The following is a 17,500-nucleotide window of genomic DNA, read 5'->3' on the forward strand; positions in this document are numbered from 1 at the left end:
CACACACACACACACATACACACACACACACACTCTCACACACTGTACACAGTCTGTTGTGTAACATACATATACGTAACATACATATACCACACACACAGACACACACACACACACACACACACACACACACACTCTGTTGTGCTGCCCTCTCCCTACGCACGCAGACCAAGCCTAGCACCACCCCGTCCCACTCCAGGGAGGCTGGCGGCCCACAACCCCCTGCTCTGCATGGTATCCGCTCCGCTGGCCCCGCCCAGGGAGTTACTGTTGCTAGCCTGATTACCCAGAAGCCCCACAGGGGGTTTCCTGTCTCTCCCTGTTAGACAAACATTCCATTTTACCTTTTTACCTTTCCGCTCTCCTGAGGGAAGAACGCCCACACAGTACACAAGGTGTTAGAGGCAGCCACACACACACACACACACACACACACACACACACACACACACACAGTTCTGAAATCACTTAACTGTATGCTCTATTGTTCCCGTCTCCTAGTCTGTTTAGAAGAGACAAAGAGTGTCGTGTAGGAGGATTATTACAGGAGAAATCAAGAGGTTCTGGCCCGTTCTTCTCCACGCTGACGTACAGAAGGCCTCCTGCTTTAACCCAGCATGTGTTGTGTTGCACTTGATGCATAGCACGCTAATTTCCCCCGAGAGAACCCCCCCCACTTCACAACAGGGTGGGAAAAAAAAGATGGCAGGCGGCGTTCCACATCAAAACACGTCCGCCGCCGCCGCGCATGATCATTTACATATCAGTCCCCCCAACACCACAGCTGGGGTCTCACATGTTCATGTTCTGGCTCCGGAGCGGAGCGAGGGGGAACAATGATACGCACATCACCCTCCAGTGGAACCAAAAGAAGGGGGATCAAGGGACTGTGTGTCTTTGATGGGTAGGGACATTGAACACACACACGCACACACACACACGCACACGTACACACACACACACCATGCTCATTATTGACGGTTATCTTCCTGATTCAATTATCATCTGCGCTGCAAAGCAGATGATGTTGCAGGGGGGCTTTTTTCTTTCGACACTGGCAAAAGTTTCGGAACTGTCAAAAGGCAATTTGTCAGAGCATGTGTTGTGTGTTTGTATGTTGTGGCTCTCTATAGGCCTTTTGACAGCTTCCAAAATATATATATAGGCCTTCCGGACTTGGCTGGGTGCAAGATATAGACTTGTATAGACGCTCCCAGGCTAGGAGAGTTGAAAGGGGTTCGACGATGATTGGGGAGTCCTCTGAGAGTCAAGCGTGGCAGGGGGTGGGGGGGGCTGGGTTTGGCGAAGGATTAGTTTAGGGTAGGAGGAACGTGGTGCGTCACGGTGCAGCAGGGGGTCTACCATGCCTCCTCCATGACCCCAGAGGGACTGGTTTAGCTGGGCGAGGGCTAAACCAGTTACCCCTCAGGGCGCCTGGTCCCTCCTCCTCTCTCACTGGGTATGAGCCTCAGAACTGTGAGCTGGCACGGCCATGCGGGGGCATTAGAGCGTTAGGTCTTATAACGGGCTGTTAAACCCATACCGTACCACAGCAGAAGAAGTACTTCTTCCAGTTTCCAGCTCTCCTTCGCTTGACCTTGCTTTTCCACTGGAAAGGCCGTGTTCCGGGCTTGTTCCAAGGCCGTTTGGCCGAGCAGGGCTTCATAAAATAAACAAATTTTAAAAAGAAACATTCTTAAACCCACATTTCTGAGATTACTAGCGCCGTTCTTTTACAACGGCCTCTTAAAAGAGGCCCCTACTTTCTCACAAGAAATATGCCAGGTTTCGTACAGTGTGGGGTTTTTTCCGGATACGGTGTGCCGGTGGTGCATAGAAGGAGAAAGATGAAGGCGAAGACACTTTTGGCAACGGCTGAGTCACTATTTTGACAGTGTAAAGAACTGTCCTCTCTGGCTGTCAGGAACTCAGGCCTCAATGCAATCCTGGCTTCCTTTCATGCCATCCTTTTCAAGGTAGATGAGTGTATTAAGTTACTGATCTGTCTCTTCTGCCCTTGGGGGTGTGGTGGGGTTGGGGGGGGGGTCATAATGTTCAGTCAGCCTTGACAGACTTTGTACCTCAGAATCAGATACCTTCCCCCTTCACACATGGTAAGATGTCCACATGTGGCCCTGAAGGGCCAGTGTGAGAGAGGCCCAAGAGGAAAGTTAGAGCCCCAACTATGAACCCACATTGAACCAACAATGAACCAAACTATGAACCAACATTGAACCAACTTTGAACCAACATTGAAGCAGAGTTGTCCCTCGACGAAGGAGCCAACTGACGACAGAGGAAACAAGGGACTAGAAGGACTTGATTAAGATAAAGAAGAAATGTGTTTCATCTCTCTCTCTCCTTCCCTCTCTCTCTCTCTCTCTCTCTCTCTCTCTCTCTCTCTCTCTCTCTTTTTCTGGGTTTGTCTTCGCTCAAAGCATGTGTCTCTTTTTCCAGACTCTGGTGTCTAGTCAGAATCCTCCTCGTCCCTTTGATGCTATCATCACTGGAGACGAGAGGAGAACAGAGCCTGAAGGAACCGATGAACGGAACTGCCCTCCCTTTCTCTCTCGGCAATGCCATCACGCCAATTTCATTTCATTTTTTTATCGTCGCAGAATTCGTCTGAACGTTTCCCTCATTTATCCTCAGATCATCACATCGCAAAACCGGTTTACAGCACTGATATCCTGCGTGACCCTAGGAAAGTTCTATGAAAGGGGTTTATGTGTTGACTTTTTTAGCTGCTCAAGTGGCCAGTGTATATACAGTGAGAAAAAAGGACTCAAGTCATTTTCTCCCGACGACAGATTTAGAAGCGTTGTAATTTCTGGCTGCGTCTTTTTGGCTGCGTTCCTCGTTCTCCCCTTCTGGCGTTCCTCATCCTCTTTCTTCTTCTTCTTTTTTTGGGGGGAAGGAGCATGACCGTCTCTCCTCCGTCTCACCCTCCTCAGATGAAAGCGTCGGTTCCGTAATAAGCCATTAGCTGAGCAGCGTGTCTTCCGCTCTCTTATGCAACGACATTACATAACCAACACCATTGGGCGTAAGCAAAAAAATTTAACCGACAAAAAAAACTTTCTGAACAACTTTCACTGTTCTCCCTCCAAAGTCACCTTCAATGCCGTCATGATGACCTAAATTATGAGAGACCATGCTTTCTTTGTTGGAGTGGGGTGCCAGTGAGCTAACCATCCTGTGGGCGGATGCTGAGTTGAAACTCGCAGCGAAATTCACAGCTAACTTTCCTTTTCTACCCTTTTCTACCCACAAAGTCACAGTTTTATGTTGGCCGGTAGCATGTTTCTTTATGTGTGCGTGTGCGGCACATCACGTTCGTTCGGTTTCGTTATGAATTAGACCTCAAAGAACTAATTCAATTCATGAAAAGGCCTATTCAGTGTATGAATTCAATTTGCGGTTGGAAGTGGCATTATGCTCCTCTGATATATTGCTACTTTTGGAAAAGTATGTTTTTAAATCTACATTATTAAGATGAACTGTTTGTTATGCATGCTCTGTGTCTCTACTATTTTACATATCCGGCTCCTTTGATTCATTATGTAGACGGAGAATAACCTTCCTCATTAACTCCTAATGCCAGCCATTCATTACCAACGCCACAGACCCTAATGATACTATTAATCTACTATTTATAGAACAGGCAGGTACAGTAGGAGTCTATGGCGGGCCTTACTGTAACTGTCCACCGCTGGCAGGACAAGACTGATGGTGACCAGGAGACTGAAACACACAGTGCTTGTCTAGTGCCACTGACCTTAGAGCCCTGCCCATTGGTCAACATGGCCCTTGGAGACGCTAACATATGGCTGCCATGAAATAACGCAGTGTCATGTTCCGTAAACGCATCACAATGCTTTTTTTCGGTTGGAACCTCAATGGTTAAAGTATCTGTTCGGGCTTTGAACTGACCGGTATGTTGTAGTCACACGATGACTATCTACAGTACCACAGGCCCAGAGCCAGGCGCTCCTTGGCATGAGGCCCGGGGCAGAGGCCCTGCAAGGCGTTCTGGGAGCATTGATGCTCTTCCGACCAGGAAGCAGCCGGGTTCCTCTCTTTCTCTTTCTCTCTCTCTCTCTCTCTCTCTCTCCTTTCTTCCTTCGTTCTTTCCCCGGGGCGCGGGCTATTTGCCGTGGGGCTCAGCCTCCTGGCGAGGGTAATCTTCACTGGACCTTTAAAGCCTGGAGGTACAGGGGCGTCAGGGGAGGTGAGGAGGGCAAGCTGACATGGCCCGGGCACAGAGAGAGAGGCTGAGAGGGAGCATCTTACACACACACACTAGACACAAGGACACACACACACACACACACACACTATACCAGTGGTTCTCAAACCTTTCCTCGGGCCCCCCATTTCTTCCACATATTTGATCTGTTCCACCACCAGCACAGCACTGCACTATACACACTATACACAAGAACACACACACACACACACTATACACACACACACACACACACACACACACACACACACTATACACACTACACACACACACACACACACACTATACACACACACACACACTACACACACACACACAATACAGAAGGCAGTACACTCACACACCGTGATGGACATGGGGGACACCCACATGTCGGACGCACTGGTGTGGTGACAGCTTGGCGTGACGTGTGACATCTCTGTTCTGTAAGCCCTCTGACACCATGTCAAGAAGAGCTGTCTGTCTCTTCACACACCCTGTCTGTCTGTCTCTTCAGCACACCCTCCCTGCTCACACCCTCCCTGCCACGGCCCTGCTCGGTTCTGCAGACTCGCAGCACATCTCAGTAATTGCATGATCATTGAGTGATCATTTACAGATCTGTCTAATGGTTCATGGTATTGCAGGGAAGCTGGTAGGCAAATGAGCCTATACTTACAGTGCATTTCCAATTATGAACTAGATATTATCCCCTCTTTCCCTTCTCTCTCTCTCTCCCTCTCTCTCGCTCTCTCTCTCCCTCTCTCCCTCTTATGGTTGGATAGTTTAGTCTACGTCTTTATCTGTTGTTTGTTATTAGAAGCGTGAAGAACTCTCCGTCCCCCCCTCTCCTAAAAAATGTATTTTAGCTCCTCTGACGAACGATAAACCGTAGATTATCTTTTCCTATCGTCCCTTTCTTTTCCACATAAACAAGCCACAACATCCATTCTCCCGGGCTCATGTTTCAGGAGGGTCAGTAGTAGCAGAAGCAGAGGTCGTAACGCTCGTATCTCCAAATCTCCAGGTCCCAGAAAACAGAGTCTGTGTTCCCTGGCTGGGCTGGAGGACGGTGACGTTGTGAAACCCCCTCCTCAGAGCCCTGGTTCTGCTCCGTGCGTTCCGTGTTCCGTGCGTTCCGTGTTCCGTGGCCTCCTTTTGTAAATGAGGATAATGGTTTGGCCTCCAGCGGTGGGCGCGGATCGTTTCTCAGTCTGCTCGGGCTCGACCGAGAGAAAAGGAGGACAGGCACATGATACACACAGACTCGTAGACACACACACACATGCACACACGCTGACACACACACAAAGACACACACACACAGACTCGTAGACACACACACGCTGACACACACACACAGACACACACACAAAGACACACACAGACTCGTAGACACACACACACGGACACACGCTGACACACACACACAAAGACACACACACACATACACACACGCTGACACACACTCAAAGACACACACACACAGACTCGTAGACACACACACACGTACACGCATAATGATCACTTAAAGTTGTGTGTGTGTGTGTGTGTGTGTGTGTGTGTGCGTATGTGTGCGTTTGTTTGTTTGTTTGTTTGTTTGTTTTTGTTCAGTCTTTCGATATCCAAGGTCATAGCACTGCTAGGATCTGACACATACACACACACACTCACACCCAGTAAGAAGCATCTTGATACGCCGTGATTCATAAGCTATTTTTCCAGTCGTACAAACCCTTACGATATGTAAATATTCTTCTACTCTCCATTCTTTTTGGCGACGTCTCCCGACTCGCTTCTCCCCGACCTGCTGCACTCGAATGGAAAAAGCGCGGCGGTCTGACCTTCTCTCTGTGTTGTGTTTCAAACACTCACTAGAAAACAGAAAGCAGATATACCCGCGTTTGACCGCACATTGTTCCCAAAAAAAACACCAAATGAAATGTCTCGCATTTCTGTGGGTAGACTGTGGAATTCGACAGTAAACAGTGAAAAAAAAAAAAAAGGGAAAAAAAGTGCTTGTGGAAAAAACGGCTCGTACTCCAGCGATACGTGGGCTGTTTTTTCTAAGCTATGTTTATTTTTCCATGTGTAGAATATGTATTACGTGTCTAGATCTATGTATAGTATATGCAGAAGGGCGGGGGTGTCCAATCTTGTCCATAGAGGGCCAGTGTGGGTGCAGGCTTTCATTACGACCTAGCGAGACCACATCAGATGCGACCACGGAAGTCTCGATTGATTAAATTTGAAGGCCACGATGGGTTTAATCGGGATGTGTTACTGCTTGGCTGGAACGAAAGCCTGTTGTACCCTTCGTGGATAAGACTGGACACTAGTGGTGAACAGTGTCTCTGTATATGTATGAATACTGCTCGTACAACATTCAGTGTGTGTGTTTACTTCAGGGGGAGGCCGGTAGGAAGTAGAAATAGGAGGACGGGCTCGTTGTCATGTATGGAACGTGTGTTGGAACGAAACAGTGTTTTGTATAGCGTTCCTCATTCTGTCCCATGCATGACAGTGAGCCCGTCCTCCGATTTCTACCTCCGCTAGCCTCCCCCTGGTCTATGGCTGTGATGCTTACCTCTACCCTTCCCTGCCATTAGAGTTGTGTAGATGTGCATGGTAGTCCCCCCCGCCCCCCTTCGTACTGTGTTTTTATTTGTGTTCCTTTGTGATGAATATGAGTGTTTCGTATGTGATTCCTTGTCATGGCGAAAGCCCTTTTTTGTTACGTTGTTGTTATTTTGTTTTTTCTTCTTTTTTTGTTCTTCTTTTTGTTTCGCTGTCCATTCTCTCCTCTCTCTCTCTCTCTCTCTCTCTCTACCTTTTTACCTTTTCCGGACGCCCAACATGCTCCGTCCCTTCCATCTCTGTCTCTCTCTCTCTCTCTCTCTCTCTCTCTTTCTCTCTCTCCTCCTCTGTCTTCTTCGCTTCCTCACACTGGCATTCTCATCCCCCTCATCCCATCCCCCCGCCCCCCCCTCCCTCCCCTAACTCTCCTGCACCCCCCTAAAGACGTAGCCCTCCCCTCCCCCCCGCCCCCCTCACTGACTCCTGACACTACTGACCATGTAACGCCAGGCTCCGGAGGCGTGGCCAGCCCCGTAGGCCCCACCCCCTCCGCCCCCCGGGACGTGGTGGCCTCGCTGGTCTCCACCCGCTTCCTCAAGCTCACCTGGCGCCCCCCGGCCGAGCTGCACGGAGACGAGATCACCTACTCAGTGTACTACAGCCAGGAGGGCACCAGCAGGTAGGACACTACCCCAATACAGTCTACATACTAGCTACCTAGTACCCCAATACAGTCTACATACTAGCTACCTAGTACCCCTATACAGTCTACATACTACCTAGTACCCCTATACCCCTATAATTCACACTTCTTAGCTGCTACTGGTAGAATCTACATATAAAGTAGAGTACACATTACAGTATGCACACCCATGTGGTATGGCCTTGTTTGCTATGTATGAATCATTGTGTGTGTGTGTGTGTGTGTGTGTGTGTGTGTGTCTGTGTGTGTGTGTGTGTGTTTGTGCATCCGTGTGTGTGTGTGTCTGTGTGTGTGTGTGTTTGTGCATCCGTGTGTGTCTGTTTGTGTGTGTGTGTGTGTGTGTGTGTGTGTGTCTGTGTCTGTGTCTGTTTGTGTGTGTGTGTTTGTGTGTGTGTGTGTGTGTGTGTGTGTGTGTGTGTGTGTGTGTGTCAGGGAGCGCATCCTGAACACCAGTCGTCCAGGCGAGATGCAGGTGACCATCCAGAACCTGGTGCCAGACAGCCGGTACCGCTTCAGGGTGGTGGCCCACAACAGGAACGGCATGGGGGAGACCTCCGCCGTCCTCAAGGTGGCCACCCAGGCCGAAGGTAAACACGCACACGCACACACACAGACACACACACACACACACACACACAAACAAATAAATACACATGGGCAGACGTTAATACATGCACACACACACACACACACACACACAGACACACACACACACACACCACACACACAAACAAACAAATAAATAAATACACATGGGCAGGCGTTAATACATGCACACACACACACAGACACACAAATAAATACACAAGGGCAGACGTTCATACACGCCCACACACACACACACACACACACACCTCACTCAAACAGGAGGTACACAAGGCAGACCCAGAGGTAAGGTCGGGCCACCCCCGCCCAGACCCAGACCACCCCACGGCAGGTCCGTAGAGCACAGACGTCTCCTCTCTCTCCCCAGTGGAAAACATCCCGGGGCTGTTGACTTCTCCCCCTCTGCTCCGGGGCTGGATTCACCCTGGTGTGTGATGTGTGTGTTCAAACACCACCTACCTCTCCACGGCTGAGGCTAAGGCATGAACTCTTGCCGCTGGAGGAATGAAAACAGACGAAAAACAACTCACTCAAGTCACTCACTTATTATTATTTTTTTCTAGTGTATTTCCCCCAAAAACCCTCATAAGGAACGTAAGGAGGTTCCTCATAAGGAACGGTACGCTTTGACTGGAAGCCGACTTTTCTTCTTCTTCTTTCTTCTGGGCTGGAAGCGGTGATGGAGGGAGTTTCCTCCCTGCGCAGCAGCTGAGGTGAACGCCCCTCCGATCCATCTGGGGCTTTCCTCCGCGGCGTCTCCTCCGCTCTATCTCGGCTCACACACGGGGCGCCGGTTTCTGGGTCAAGCCTCTGTGCCTCTTTACCTGTGTCCTTGGCCGCTGGACGGGAACACACACACACACACACGGAGACACACACACACACACACACACACACACGGAGACAGAGTAATGTGTGCCAGCAGGAGCCTAACTACCCGTGGGGATAGCGGAGGGAGCGGAGGGGGTGGCGGTGCCAGTACAGTATGTCTCTGTCTCCCTGACAGCGGCGGTGCCTCTCTCCCTCCGCCACGTTATGAATGAGGCTTAAACTGTTGACCCGCTTCCAAATACCAGACTTACATACGCACCGCCCTGGACCCATATCTCTACTCCTCAGAGAGAGGGGCCGACTCGCACACACACACATACACATACATACACACGTAAGAACACACTCACACACACACACACACGTAAGAACATACACACACACACACACACACACACACACACACATGCACACGGAAGATCATACACACACACACACGGAAGAACACACTCATTCACACATAGACACACACACTCACATACATACATACATACATACATACATACATACATACACACATATAGGAACACACACATGTACACACACCTCCGACTACTGACAAATGAGAGCCTCCTTCTACCGCCGAGCTCACCTGCAGCTAAGCCACACACACACACACACACACACACACACAAACACAAGCACACACGCGCCAAGATAAATGTCCCTCTCGCTCAGAGAAGGATTGGGGCATTTGTCAGCGGAAGACAGTACCAAACAACCCTCCATATCGCCTCCGTCACAACTGGATCACGGGGTGTCAGGTTCACACGGCTCCTCTGGCTGACGGATGACGGCCTGGCTTAGGGCTAACGGCTAACGAGGAGGCAGGAAGGCCTGTCTGGTCAGAGACCAGCAGCCCAGGCACCAGGTGTGTTTAGCCGTGAGGCTGTGTGACCACCGGAGAGAGAGAGGAGGCTGGAGGAGGCTCAGTAACACCAGGAGAGAGGAGGCTGGAGGAGGCTCAGTAACAGCAGCTCTGCTCCGCCACCCCAGCCAGGACGTGTTGGTTCCTCTGCACACATGCTACACACTGGAGTGTTACACTACCCAAGCTGCTAATTGAATGTAATGATTCATCCCCCTGCAGATCAAACACACGGGGAGCGCAACACTGGAAGCACACACTGGAAGCACACACCACACCACTCACACACACAAACACACACGCAAACACACACCGAGAGCCCTCTCTCGCTTTAGCATGACCTCTCGCGCATACACGCACTCGTGCGCGAGCACACACAGACACACACACTCAGAGCCCCCCCCCCCCCCTCTCTCGCTTTAGCATGGCTGCGCACACACACACACACACACACACACACACACACACACACACTCGGAGCCCCCTCCCTCTCTCGCTCGAGCACGGCCTCTCGCTCTGCTAACCAGCCTTAATTAAGTAAATACTTCAAACAGATTTCACTGTACACCGAGCATGACTCTGTCTCCCTCTCCTGTCCCAGTAGAATACCAGTGCCGGAGGGTAGAGAAGAAGGGGGTTGTGGGAGGAGGGGGACACGGACACACACACACACACACACACACACACGGGTGCTTCAGTCTGGTGTGGAAGGAGGGCACAAGCAATGTGTGTCAGGCTTTTTGGGTTATGGGAACAAAGAGAGAGACGGATTTCTAAAATGGCCACTCCGGTCCACTGTGGTTGACATAGAAACGACTCTCATGTGAGGATGAAGGGGAGTGACAATGAAAATGCGGCCCCGTCTGTTACGGCGACCACATGTATGTGCTCGGCTTTCAAGTGGCGCCGGGAGAACATTGTGTTCCCCGGTTTTTCTTTGCGGCGGCTGTTTAATAGCTGTTATCGTCACACGGCGACGTTCCGCTTGTGTGCCGCTCTCACAAGCCTCCCCCTAAACGAGTCACACATGGTTTCACCGTATTTAATATGATAACGACGTGGTAATGTTAATCTTACATGTTTTATCATAGGATTATTTTGTGTGTATATGTTACGGCACATGTGGGAATACGGTACATGTGGGAAAACTAGGGTTAGGGTTAGGTGCTAGGGTGACTTGGTACATGCTGGCATGTCTAACCCTAACCCTAACCTTAACCCTACCCCTAACCCTAACCTTAACCCTAGCACCCTAGCACCTAACCCTAACCCTAGCACCCTAGCACCTAACCCTAACCCTAGTTTTCCCACATGTACCGTATTCCCACATGTACCGTAACATATCATTCTGATAATGTGTTTAATGTTTCTCTCTCCCGGGAGTATCGCTGCTCAGTAAACGACACGTGTCGTTTCAATCAGCCCATCTGTTGAAACGAACAGCCCAAGTCTAAAAGAATCCCAATCTCCTCTTGTCTTCCAGTCCAAGTCCCAGGCCCCTCCCCCAACCTGCAGGCCGTGTCCACCACCCCCACCTCCGTCACCCTCACCTGGGACCTGCCGCTCACCGGCAACGGGGAGATCCTCACCTACAAGCTCTTCTACATGGACAAGCCCCTGGGGGTCGAACAGGTAACACGCAAAGACACAAGCTCACAAAAGCCCCCCCACACACACACACGACTTTACGAGCTCACACACTGTACCCCACCGCCAGTGGAGGCAGGCGTCGGAGGGACGGTCTCATTGTGATGCGTGTAACAGTATCAAACACACGTTCCATACCGGTCCACATTCCGTTCAGCGCATCACAATGAGCCCGTCCTCCGAGTTCCACCTCCGCCAGCCTCCCCCTGAACACACACACACGCTCAAGACAGGCTCCGCCCTTCTTCCCTCAGAGATAGCTGAGCTCTCTCTCTCTCTATCCCCACGTCATCCCCGCCCCCCCCCCCCCCCCTCCCCCCAGCTCAGCAATCGATTGATACATCTGCAGTATTCTTCTGTGTACACTGAAAGAGGAGCACTTTCTTTCTCCCGAGGTTATGAAACCTTACGCTACAGTAAACCATCCCCGCCTCCCAGCTGCAGTGCAGTACGCCGTCATCCCATCCCAACCCTGCCCTGCCTGAACCAGCGCGCTAGGCAGCAGCTAGTGCCACTGCGAGGCGTTAAAGGGCCTTTAATATGATAATGGATGAAATGTCAGCCAGCAGCAGGAGTAATGACGCCTCCTCTCCCCAGAGGAGAGAGGGAGGGAGAGAGAGAGAGAGGGAGGGAGGGAGGGAGGGAGGGAGGGAGGGAGAGAGAGAGAGAGGGAGAGAGAGAGAGAGAGAGAGCTGACAGTGAGAGAACCGACAGGATGATCTGACTCCTTTTTTGTCTGAAAGGAGAGGAACAAAGGCAGCATACAGATAACGGTGTGTTAGAGTGTGTGAATGATTAAGCATTAAGCACGCGGAATATGCAGGAAATGGGCCTGTCTACAGGGGGAAGCTGTCACAGTCGAGAACCTGACCTCAAACAAAGGTGCTTTTACTTCCTGGGGACAGATTAATAGATGAAAAAAAAACTGATAGAAACCCCACAGGTACGGTACGCGTCAAAGTGTCGCCGTGAATGAGCAGAATGGAAATTGCCGTGTGAGTGTGTTGTCTACCGTGAAACCCATTAAACTCTTTTCTTTTTAATCGCCCTCTCCTCTCCGCCCCCCCCCTCCCAGGACGTGGATATGGGAACTCTGTCCTACACCATGACAGGACTGAAGAAGTTCACAGAGTACACCTTCAGGGTGGTGGCGAACAACAAACATGGCCCTGGAGTGTCCACGGAGGACGTGGCGGTCACCACCCTGTCTGACGGTACGTACCCTACCGGCAGGACTCAAGTTGTAAAAGACAATCAGGAGGGATGGTGGATTTTATCATATGGGGACAATTTTAGCATCCCCACAGCGTCAGTGACTTCAGTGTCAGTGACTTGGTAAAAATGTCATTGCATGTGACATGCGTGCCCCCCTCGTCCACAGTATTCTACTCAATATGCACAAAACTAAATGTTGAAATAGCAGTAATACCACGTTCATTGATAAAATGACATAAGGGATGGAAAGGGGGGATGGCAGTTTTAGAAGGGGGCCCCCCTCAACTCGAGTACTGCCTATAGGCATGTACGAGGGGGTAGTGGACACTTGAGATCGATTCTGACAGGATTCCTTTGTAAAAAAACTGGGCTGTTTAAATGCTAACAGGGTACTGTAAGCCTTAGCGACAGGTAGAAGACAGTGGAGTGGTTTTATACACAGAATTTCAGTCGTGCTGTTCTCGACTAAAACCCTCTAAAAACCCGCTCTCTTTTTCTCTCCCGCTCGTATAGTTCCCAGCGCCCCCCCTCAGAACCTGACCCTGGAGGTCCACAACTCAAAGGTAAGACGGGGGTGGTGTTCGCTCCCTGAAGCACCACACACGCAGCACCACCGCGGCCCGGGAGGATGTTGACACTGCGGCCCATTACATTCCTCCTCATGCTCACCCTGTTACCTCCACTCAATGGAACACCAGCCCCCTAACCTCTCCTAGAGTCCTCCACACACACACACACACACACACACACACACACGCATACAGTGTTGTGTACTAGCAGGAGCAGGAACATAACCACTGCTCACACACCACCCCGGTGTGGACTGATAGCCGGTGGCCCTAGCCCTCGTTTCCATGTGATTACCTCTGTCAGCGTGTGCGCGAGCCCCCCCCAGACGTGCGGCATCGTGTTTGAACCCTGCATCGATCCTCCGGTCGACTGGAGACCCCCCGGCCTGTCAGAAGGCTTTATCCTCTCTATCACTCCCTCCTGTCGGCCTCCTAACCGGCGTAAGCGGACCTGAGGGTCGGCTCGCAAAGCAACGCCGCGTGAGCTCCGGCGGCCGGCCCAGATCACTGCACCCGTCACATTCAGAACCCCACGCACACCGCCTGGCCGGCACAGAGAGAGCTAGCGATGTTGCTAAATTCAAGGGTTTTATTGTACTTCTTTCTTACCAGGCTATTGCGATAGCTTACTGTATAATGCATTATTAAGCTCAGTGCTAACTATTAGCGCTACGGTCGTATAGAGATGAACGTTTCAATTCGCCTCCGACTGACACGTGAATGAATTACGGATTTGCGATGTCGTGTTTACTGTTTACTGTTTACAGTTAAAAATTGAGGGATGTATTGTACGCTTTGTTCTTCTCTCGGCTGACAAAGATTATTTGATACCCAGTAAGTCATTCTATTAAATGGATGAATGCATTAGCATATAAAAACACATTTCTAATTAGACTTTAAGTACAAAGGCCATTCCTCGTGTGAACAGTGTTTCATTAGCCTGCTCCGTGGGCCGTGTCAGCCAGGGCTGTGCCGTTTGGCCCGAGGGGTGCAGAGCCACTGTCAGACGCAGGGTTTTAGTCCCCACGTTCCCAAGGCCTATTTTTGGGCTCTCATGGAGTCAGTCCCCCCCCCCCCCCCCCCCTTTTACCAACACCTCTTCAACATCCGCCTTCTCAACTTCCCCAGTGACTTCCACAAAGTAAATTAAACACATGTGTTTTAAAGAACAGAATGGGGGGTCTAGGAGGGGGAGGGAGGGGTGTAACATGCTGAATGAGGGAAACCAGAACATGTAATAAGAAAATGGAAATAAACTAATTGAACACACTTAGCGCCGATTTAATTTGCGCTATTCCCCCGACTCGGGCATCGGAGGTGTTTGTGTGTGTGTGTGTGTGTGTGTGTGTGTGTGTGTGTGTGTGTGCATGCGACAGTGGGGTAGCGTTAATTAACTCCTTTTGCACGCTGAGTTACCCCCCAACCATCCCTGCACACACACACACACACACACACACACACACACACACACACACATCTCTCTCTCTCTCCTCCCTCCACAGTCCCACAATGCACTGCAGGGGCCGCCAGCCTAAGGACCTGCATCCATCTCTGCACCTCTCCAGTCCCCCCCTCCTCCCCATGACTCCTCTCTTCCCATCCTATCTATTATTCATCCCTTTATTCCTTCCTTCCCACCCCGCTGTTCGACACAGTAGCGCTCCTATCGCCCCCCCGCCCCTCATAAACATGTGTGTGCTAGTGTGGATAGGCCCTGTTGTGAGGCCACCATCACCAGAGTGGGAGGAGAACTGTAGTGTAGTGTTAACTGGCCTCAGATACATTTCTTCCACAGCGCTGCGTGAATATAAACGCCCACACACACACACACAGGTTCGGAAGGTGTGATCTTACCTGGAAAGTCCAGAGGTCACCTTAACACGTCTAAAAAACAACTAACGGCAGTCAACGCCATTCATATTGTTCTGTATTCAGAGTGTCTGTGGTGGTTTTTGGTTGGAGTTTGACCTATGTATGAACGGCCGGTTCCCACCCTGTTTCACAAGGTTCAGATACAAAGAAAGAAGAGATGAAGCCCAATGGCTAATGGTGTTTCTGTTCTGTTACTCTGTTACTCCGCTGTTGTATTCTAGACTGTTACTTCCTCTCTGTATTGTGTGTCTGTTGTATTCTAGACTGTTCCTTCAACTCTGTATTGTGTGTCTGTTGTGTTCTAGACTGTTCCTTCCTCTCTGTATTGTGTGTCTGTCGTATTCTAGACTGTTCCTTCCTCTCTGTATTGTGTGTCTGTTGTGTTCTAGACTGTTCCTTCCTCTCTGTATTGTGTGTCTGTTGTATTCTAGACTGTTACTTCCTCTCTGTATTGTGTGTCTGTTGTGTTCTAGACTGTTCCTTCATCTCTGTATTGTGTGTCTGTTGTGTTCTAGACTGTTCCTTCAACTCTGTATTGTGTGTCTGTTGTATTCTAGACTGTTCCTTCCTCTCTGTATTGTGTGTCTGTTGTATTCTAGACTGTTACTTCCTCTCTGTATTGTGTGTCTTTCGTATTCTAGACTGTTCCTTCCTCTCTGTATTGTGTGTCTTTCGTATTCTAGACTCTTCCTTCCTCTCTGTATTGTGTGTCTGTCGTATTCTAGACTCTTCCTTCCTCTCTGTATTGTGTGTCTGTTGTGTTCTAGACTGTTCCTTCTTCTCTGTATTGTGTGTCTGTTGTGTTCTAGACTGTTCCTTCCTCTCTGTATTGTGTGTCTGTTGTGTTCTAGACTGTTCCTTCCTCTCTGTATTGTGTTTCTGTTGTGTTCTAGACTGTTCTCTTCATCTCTGTATTGTGTGTCTTTGCCTTCCCTCCCCAGAGCATCATGGTTCGATGGCAGCCCCCGCCCCCAGGAGCTCAGAACGGGGAGATCGTCGGGTATAAGATCCGTTACCGGAAAGGAACGAGGAAGAGTGAGGCGGCGGAGACGACCGGGGGGACGCAGCTCTACCAACTCATCGACGGTAACCAGCATGAGTCACACGAACAAGAAGAGAGGCCAATTTACACAATGTTAATAATTAATAGTAATGGTTTTCATGCTGTGTGTAGGCAAGGCAAGGCGAGTTTATTTGTATAGCACATTTCATACAACAGGGGCAATTCAAAGTGCTAACATACATACAGCAGTGGTATGTAGAAAACATAGGAAAACTAGCCCGCTACTAGCCTCAGAAGCTAGCCTGAGTGATCTGATTCCCTCCAAACTTTGTGTGCTCTCAGTTAGCTTTCTGTATTGTTCTTCTTCTACTCGCGTCTCTCAGGGGTTTAGCCTGTCGTCACGTCTTGGTGGATCAGCTTTGACACGATACATGTCTGGTGTGTTGTTTACAGCTCAATCTGTCTCTTTCTTGGATCATTTATCAGGCAGTGTTGAAACCCCCCCCCCCACCCAACTCGTATCTCTCTCAAGACGCAGATACAGCAAATTAGCCAATCACAACAGGCGCTGGCAACGGCAATAAATATTAGATGTTGTCTCAGCAACTTTTTTGCAGGCCTCTATCTCCTGCTGTGCGTCGCATCAAAGAGAATACGCACTTAAAAGTCAATCCAGATTAGATTTGGGGGTGGGGGGGGGTGGGGGGGGGGGTGAAACCGAGGGGTGTGTGTGTTGGTTCAAAGGCATTAAACTAGCTGGAGATTTCTGTAGCCCCGGAGGTACGAGTGGCTCTGCGGTTTTCAGAAGCTGGCCTTGGGGAGCGCCCTGGAGAAGAGGGGAGGAGGGAGGGAGAGAGAGAGAGTGAAGACGACACCATTAGCATTTACCGTACAAACAGTACAAATCCGAGTCTTATGAAAAATTTACAGCAAATTAGCGCTGCCGCATGTTGTTTAAAGACAGCAGGGTGTCCCCGAGACTTTGAATTCCAACGTGAGTCCCCCCCGGCAGTGAGGTAGAGAGAGGACACCCAGAGATAGGTCTACAACTGACAACAGCTCTAATTTAGCGCCTGATTTCTTCTGTAGACAACACCGAGTGTGACTGTCTGCTTGTTTTTCTCACTTTCAAATCGCTGGAGTGTACATTTCTTTCTCAGCACATCTTAATCAATGGCGGTAATACATTAATACATCTCTATCAGACTTGTTCCGTTGGATTGAGGAGGAAAAACCTGTTAATTGCGTCGGCGACAAACTTGCTCTCGATCCCCCCTCGCCTGTCAGAATTATAGATTTTATCCTCCGTCATGCAGAGAAATATATCGGGCGTCTGCGTGAAATATTCTTGTTTCAAATATTTGTTGTGTCTGCGTTCCCA

The 17,500-nt window shown here is 50.0% G+C and overlaps 1 protein-coding gene across 1 annotated transcript in view; it reads left to right on the forward strand.

Annotated features, from left to right (window-relative positions):
- neo1a (neogenin 1a) overlaps positions 1-17,500 on the forward strand; it is a gene marked incomplete at both ends in the record, with an annotated part of 183,924 nt that overhangs the window by 142,186 nt on the left and 24,238 nt on the right. The window contains 6 exons of the mRNA XM_080531889.1: positions 7,250-7,484; positions 7,941-8,095; positions 11,297-11,445; positions 12,536-12,674; positions 13,189-13,238; positions 16,058-16,202. Coding sequence (XP_080388015.1) covers positions 7,250-7,484; positions 7,941-8,095; positions 11,297-11,445; positions 12,536-12,674; positions 13,189-13,238; positions 16,058-16,202 — 873 coding nt within the window. The remainder of the gene's footprint in view (positions 1-7,249; positions 7,485-7,940; positions 8,096-11,296; positions 11,446-12,535; positions 12,675-13,188; positions 13,239-16,057; positions 16,203-17,500) is intronic.

Source organism: Nansenia antarctica, assembly GCF_963989245.1.
Source record: "Nansenia antarctica genome assembly, chromosome: 5".
Classification (NCBI taxonomy): Eukaryota; Metazoa; Chordata; class Actinopteri; order Argentiniformes; family Microstomatidae; genus Nansenia; species Nansenia antarctica.